The 6,885-nt window shown below is 59.5% G+C and overlaps 1 protein-coding gene across 3 annotated transcripts in view; it reads right to left on the bottom strand.

Annotated features, from left to right (window-relative positions):
* The window catches only part of ARHGEF2 (Rho/Rac guanine nucleotide exchange factor 2), a 63,489-nt gene that overhangs the window by 15,679 nt on the left and 40,925 nt on the right, over window positions 1–6,885 (bottom strand). For 2 of the 3 annotated variants that reach the window (XM_045298409.1, XM_004714683.2), the window contains one exon: window positions 104–248. In XM_045298409.1, the coding sequence (XP_045154344.1) occupies window positions 104–248 (145 nt within the window). Of the gene's footprint in view, window positions 1–103; window positions 249–427; window positions 581–6,885 lie in introns of those variants that run through there. The other variant, XM_045298410.1, reaches the window with a different exon arrangement.

The following is a 6,885-nucleotide window of genomic DNA, read 5'->3' on the forward strand; positions in this document are numbered from 1 at the left end:
CGGCGAGAAAGACCCGTGCGGATCCAGGGCAGAAGGGACAGATGGGCAGACCAGGGTCAGCGGGCACCGAGTCAGAACGAGCGGCAGGGTCCAAACCACTTACTCGGGCAGATGAGGGCCTCCTTGGCAGTGATGCTCTTGTTGCAGGCATAGCACATGGTCATGCCTGAGACGGAGATGGTGGTGAAGAGGTGCCCGTTGGTATAGCGGGCATCCTTGGCTTCCTTCATCCTCTCCTTTTCCCGGGCCTGTGCAAGGGGAGAGACAGACACGGTAGGACGTGAGGCTGGAAGATGCCAGGCTAACTGAGCAACCCAGAGAACACAGGCAGAGGGCAGAGGCCAGGGAGAAAAGCCTCCAGCGGAGCCGGGGACCAGACCAGGCTCTGGGTCAGCCAGCCCAGAGGGGCTCTGGGGCCCTGACCTACCTGGCCCCTGCGGCTGGGCTGCCTCCGGCTGCCGCTCATCTCGCCGGCTCTAGCCCTTGGCGTCCTCACTCTACCTCCCAGCCCTAGCTATAGCTCTGCTCGCCCCCGAGCTGCTGTGCTGGGCTCCTGTGTCGGGGGAAGATGCGCAGAGAGGCGGGAAGAGCAGGGGAAGCAGAGGGTGCCAGCTCACCAGCGCTTTCCAATCTATGGGAGTTAGCTCCTCTTATAACCATGACAACCAGTGTTGGAGCGCTGCCTCTGTGGCAGTCACGGTGGGGGGGGCGGGCGCGCGCGGGGTGTGTGTGCAAGGTAGGGCAGGAGATCCCCCTTTTTAGATGGGCTCAAGGGGACAGGGTGCCTCATTGCTTCCCCCAATCGAGGTCAGCACCCCCAACCTCTGTATCATCTACAAGCAGCAACCAAAGGTCACCAAGCCTCTTTCTGGGATGCAGCGTGGCCCCCGCTGACCTCAAAGCAGGAGGAGCCTGGTTTGGGTGGGTTACTCCCCTGGTCTAGGGTCTGCTGGGAAGGAGACTCCATCCTCTGGGTTGTTCCTGGCAGGAAGTCTCTCCTGCAGTCTTAACTTTTACCCCTCTCACATTGCCCTACACAGAAAGCCAGAAGAACTCCCACGCCTCACTGTATTGTCTCCACACGCTCAAAGTCCTTTCTGACATCTGCCCTCTCTGCTCCAGCTGCAGTCAGCCCTTCTGCAGAGACAGGGTGTGTTTGTGTGTGCAGCCTCTGCGCTGTCCCCGCTTAGGCTGGAGAAGGTCGGACACTGGGATAGCCTCCTTCCAGGACCTTCTGAAGTTGTGCTCTCTGAGCCCTGGATTTGCCTTCGATTCTTGGGAGGATGGGAAGTGGGAACCAGCATTGATAAAGACATTCCTTGCAAGGTTTCTCTGCCTCTTGGGAATCACAGGGCTGGATCCAGGTCGAGGCTGAGATGGGCCCCCGAGTCTGGGGCTGGGGCCGTGGTCAGTGGAGAGCCCTCGGCCTGGACCTCAAGGGAGAGTCCTGACTCACATAGCTCCTGCCGCCTGGTGGGTGAGAGGCGGGGGAGGGGAAGGGGTGCACTGGACAGTGCTTATGGCAGAAAAGGGAAGTATAAATGGGCTGAAGCAGCAGTGCTGGGGCCAGAGGGCCCAGGGCCCCAAGGTCTCCTGGCTTCCGGGTGGCCTAAGAGCCTCCACTCTCCTGCTGTTCCTCAGAGGATCCAGGTTTGCCTGCTAAGGAGCCTCACTCAGCGCTGTCTCTTCTCGCCCCTCTCCATCATCGTCTCCCTCTTCTCCCCTCCCCCCCATTCCTATTTCTTCATCTCTTCCCCATGGCCTGCTTTCTCACCACGGGATCTCCCTCTGTCTCCCCTTTGCACTCGTCCACTCTGCTACTGCCTGGGTCTCTCCCACCCTACCCCACCCAGAGGTGCAGGCCGGCTCCCCTTCACCTAGGCCTTGGAGGGAAGCTGACTGGGAGCTAAAGTCCCAGCTCCCTCTTTTACGCCCCCCCCCCCCAGACCCCTAGAAAACTCAGTGTTAATTAGCACCAAGTCACAGCTGTTTTTCTTTCTGAATAATAACCTTAGAGACTTCAAAAAGCAAGTCCAGGCTCCCTGGTTCCGGCCACACACACCCTTCCTTTCCTGCCCTCCCAGCCTTCTCCGAGACCACAATCGAAGCATCTGACACTTGGTAGGTGCGCAAGGACCACAAGGGCACAGTGAAAAGAATAGCACTTGCCTGGGTCAGGGTCAGGGGTCAGCTCCCGATCTGCAGCTCTGTCTACAGCTGGCTCAACTGCTCTTTCCTCACCTACCTGGCACCTCACCTCCAGGACCACTCACCTGCCCAGCCAGCTCTGATGGGCAGCCAGGAGGGAGCGGGTGTCTCTTAGGCCCGCCTCCCGTGGCCTTGACCCCCACAAAGTGACAACCCAGGTACTCTGTCTGATTCCTGACTGGTCACACCCCCCACACTCACCCGCTCTAGGAGTGACCCCCTCTCTAGGTGGGCCAGCAGTGGGCAGCAGCTCCAGCAGCAGCACATCCCAGCACGGGTGCTGCCCAGCAGCAAGCGGCCCTGGCACTGCCTAGCACTATTGTCTGCAAGGCGGCCTGCGCCCGCCCCGAACACAGGCGGCTCAGGAGCAAGGACCCTGTTCTCCTCCAGGCGAAGTGGGGTGAGCTGGTTTGTTTCCTAAGAGGACCACATCCATTCCCTACTCACCCACCTGCCAGGACAGCCCTTCTCCCCGCACCCTCCTCTGTCCTCCCAGGAAAGGGTTTCCCATCCCCAACCCAATCCACACTCAGAAGCTTCTTCCGGCTTGGATCAGTCCCGTCAACGGAGTCTAGAACAATTCCCATCCACGCTATGGCCCCACACCTTCAGCGAAGCAGTGATTCCGGCACGGGCAGCACGTGGGAGCATTGAACAGACAACAAGCGCTCCATGCAGGCTTTGAAATTTAGAATGGATGGATGGACGGACAGACACTGGGACACGGGGCCCCGGCAGTAGCTCTGTTCCAGCTCAGGGGAGTCAAACTAGCACCCCTGCTCCAGGTCAATCCTCCTCAGAGTTTTCAGTCTCCTTTCTTTGTCCCTTTCTCCTCCTTCCCAGCCCCCCTCTCCTAATTCCTGAGACCCTGACCCGAGCGTCTCCTCTGGAGGTCCGACTCCGGCCAGCTCAAACCCTTCTGCCACTGCCATGGCAGCAGGCTGGGTCATGGTGTCTCCGGGGTGAGGAAAACGGGGAGCGAGGGCCAGCAGAGCACTGTGGGTGACTGCTCAGAAACGTTCACAGCCCCAAGAGATGAGAGAAGATGGCGGAAGGGATGGCCACCCAGGACAGATGATACCGAGCCCGGCAGGTGACTTCCTGTGCTCGCCAGGAGGCTGCAGGGGCTGGCAGAGCTGACTCCAAGGCGGAGGGGCCAGTTAGAGCAGCTCTGGGCAAGGCCACACTGTTGGGGCGGTCACACAGGGAAGGAATACTGCACCCTCCACTCCCTGCTCCTGCAAGGAGCGCCTTCCTCAAGATGGTGGGGCCTGTCTCCAGGTGAGCCCTGGAGGGTTCTGCTGCGGGGGTGGCTCAGCACCTGGGCAGTGAGTCAAGGTGGGGTGAGCAATGGCTCTAGGAATGCAGGAGGGGGGCCTCCTGGCCTCGGGGTTGGTTTTAGTTTTTCCCTGGCCCTGCCCCTTTACAGCTCCCAGGGATGAGATAAAGGCAGGCCGAGGGGAGAGGCACTGGCAGACACACAAAGGCACTTAATAAATGCTTGCTTAATGAATGAAGAAGAGATGGCGGGGCTGGGCATCCTGGTGAAGTGGAGGAGGGAAGGGCTCTAGGGGCCACCAGGAAGAAAACCAGACTAGAGAGAATAGGTGCCTGAGATCCAGGCATCCTGGACCCCAGCCTGCCCCCCACCTAGTCACACCTGTCGGGCCAGGAGAGAGAGGCGAGCAGGGCGGGAGGGGGGAACACTGCTAACAGACAGGCGTTTGTGCAGGCGAACAATAGCTATGCCAGGACTCCCTGCCCTCCTGGCACAGGGCAGACCGGCTGGGGTGGGAGGGGGGCAGCTGCTGCCGGCAGCCCCGCCCCAACGCCAAGGAGACATAAACAAACTCAGTAAGGGTCCAGCCAGCTCCTCTCTGCCCGCTCTCACTTCAAGCCAGGGACTGAAGCTCAGGAGACATCTACTTCCTGGAGTCCAGAGACCATGGCCATGGGGCCCTGACTTTGGTGACTAATGATAAAAAAAAAAACTGATTAAAAAAAACCCTGTAACCTGGAGCATCTGGGGAGAGATAGCAGCAGCAAGGCAAACACAGGACACACACACACACACACACATTCTCTCTCTCAGAGGCAAGCGACATTCATGCATATTCAAGTATGTCCCTTCTGATTCCAAGGTCACTTATTCTAGGAAACTCGCAGAGCCTACCACCCAAGAATCTCTCTTTCTCTAATTCCCAGGTTGGCCCTGCAGGTCTGCAGGAGCGGGCACCTTCCAATCTCCAGCAGGCGCTCAGGGACTTCCTGAAGCTTTCTGCTCCCTCCCCCACCAGCACTCCTCCCTTCCCCCTGGGCTCTTTCCCCAGCCTCCAGGACTCCTGGAATCTCTTCTTGCTCCCCAAAGCCTCAGCTTCCCTGGGGACCCCAATTCCTCAACTCCCTCCCCCAAACGGCCAGTCCTCCGGACTCCTCCCTGGCCCCACCAGCCCTTCTCTCCTGCTACCCTCCTCTGCTTGTCGGGCACACAAAGCCAGCCACCTCTCCAATCCACAGAACAAAGAAATAGTCTCTCTCCTCTCACCCTAGCTCCACCTGCCCACCACCCGCTCCAGCACTGGGTGTCCAGAGATTCTTGGGGAACCCCCAGCCTCCGGCTCTGGGGCCCAGTTCACTCTTAGCCAGAAAACGACCCTTTGTTCTGAGCTGGATGCAGGTTAGGGTTGGGAAAGAAGTGGGGGCGGGCACTGACAAGAGAGGGGCCTGTGGGGTTTGGGGGCTGTGGAGGTAGGAAGTGGGGCGGAGAAAATTGCGGGGATAAAGAACTGAGGATGGCCTGGAAGAACAGAAAGAGGGTGAGCGGAAAAAAGGCAAGTCCAGGGGCGGTAGACAAGAGAGCCCCGCTGGGGCTGAGTAAATGCAGGAGCAGGCCCTACCTAAATTCCGCCTCTCAGGAGGAGGCCCCAGAGAGAAAGGTAAAGAATGTGGGGTGAGGTGTCTGGACAGACCCATCCTCCCCTCTAGATAGCAGGGGAGATCAGCTCCCTCAAATCACCTCATTTCCAGCGAGTCCCCCTTGACTTCCCACCGCAGTATAAAAAGAAAAGAGACAGCTGGTGTGCTTGGGGGAGGGGGAAGAGGGGGATCCAAGGTTTGTTGGCTAAGAACCAACACCCCCCCCTTCTGTAACCACAGCTTTCCGGAGGTGGCCCTCCCCTTCCGACCAGCCCAAACTGACAACCACCCTCCCTCTGTGGCCTCCATGCCCTCTCAGATCCACGCCCCACCATTCCCCACCACCAACCGGCCAGACGCCCAGTCCTCTCCCAGCCCCAGGGTAGGAGGAAGAGGCAGGAGGCCTGCCTCCAAGCCTTTAAAAACCCACCACCCAGGGCGCTGGCCTCCCAGCTCTCCCCCAGTGCAGAAAGGACCCCAGTCTCTAGCCTCCCACAACCACCCTTGACACCTCTCTCCAGGTCCACACACACCTCCCTTCAAGCTCCCCCATGGCTTTCCTTTTTAGGGTGGAACCAAATTTCCGTGGTTTCAAAAAACCTCTCCCGCCCCCCCCTGGCTCCACTCCAGGGTCTCAGCTCAAACGGTTGAGAAAATAAACAGACCTCTGAGCTGGGCCTGGCCGGAGCCAGGGCCAGTCTGCCACCCCCAGCTCCGCTTTAGCCCTGGCCCCCTGGCCCACCGCTGGCCTTAGGTCCTGCTCAAACCCCTAATTGTTTTCCAGGTAACAGAACCATATTTCGGCCCCCTAGGAAAGTCTTAAAACCCCCAACTCAAAAGGACGCTCTCCCCATTTAGCCTCAAGGCAGGTAGTATGTCTAACTAGGAACTGGGAGGGAGGTGTGGGGTTGATTTTTGTTTTTCTCATCACCCTTGAGGTTACTGATCTCTTGCCTAAAGGTGGTGGTGCCCCTCTGCACAGGATGGGCACCAGGGCAGGCAGGGAAATTCACTGGGGGCCACCGCAGAAGCCAGAGATTAAAAGGGCCTTGGGCTGGGACCTGGCCTTCCTGATAAAGGGTGCCGGGTGAATGTCCTGGGAGCCGGGAGGCTGTCTGCACGCCCCACCTTCCTCCTAGCTCGCTGCCAAGTCGGCTTCCCCACTTCCATGGGCCTCGGGGTGCTAAGGTCACAGTGCTCAGGGGTGGACTTTGGTACAAAGACAAGGATAGAGGGTCTTTGGGAAGGAGTGGCCGAGAGGTCATGATGGGTGAGGGCGCAGGAATAATGAGACACCCTGAGACTCATGAAATGGCAAGTGAACAGCTCAGGTCCCTAGATTAAGAAGCTGAGGGGGCAGGGCAGGGGGGGGGCAGGGGGCAGGGTTCCGCAGGGTGCTAGGTGCCTTCAGCATAGGGGTTCAAGGAAAGGTGGTGGGCAGATAGGGGATGGGGGGGTGGTGACGACGACACTGTGCTCAGGGACCCAAAGTATGGAGGGAAGGATCCCTGCTACACAAAGACCTCTCTGCTCCCTTCACCTGGGGGAGATGGCTTGAGGGGCAAGGAGCCGGGCCCCTCGGCCGCGGTGACCCCAGCCACCCACCCACCCGTCCACCACGCACCCAGAGGGGAGACTGAATCACAGCTGGAAAGTCCACCGGTGAGGGGGAGGAGCTGACTTTTGTCTTGGAGAGGTGGTGGTGGTGGAGGAAGCCGGGAAACCACCCCCTCCCGCCCCCTCCGCCGGATGGCGGGGACA

The sequence above is a fragment of the Echinops telfairi genome, unplaced genomic scaffold, assembly GCF_000313985.2.
Source record: "Echinops telfairi isolate 266 unplaced genomic scaffold, ASM31398v2 ScPeMD7_7425;HRSCAF=8463, whole genome shotgun sequence".
NCBI classification, from domain to species: domain Eukaryota; kingdom Metazoa; phylum Chordata; class Mammalia; order Afrosoricida; family Tenrecidae; genus Echinops; species Echinops telfairi.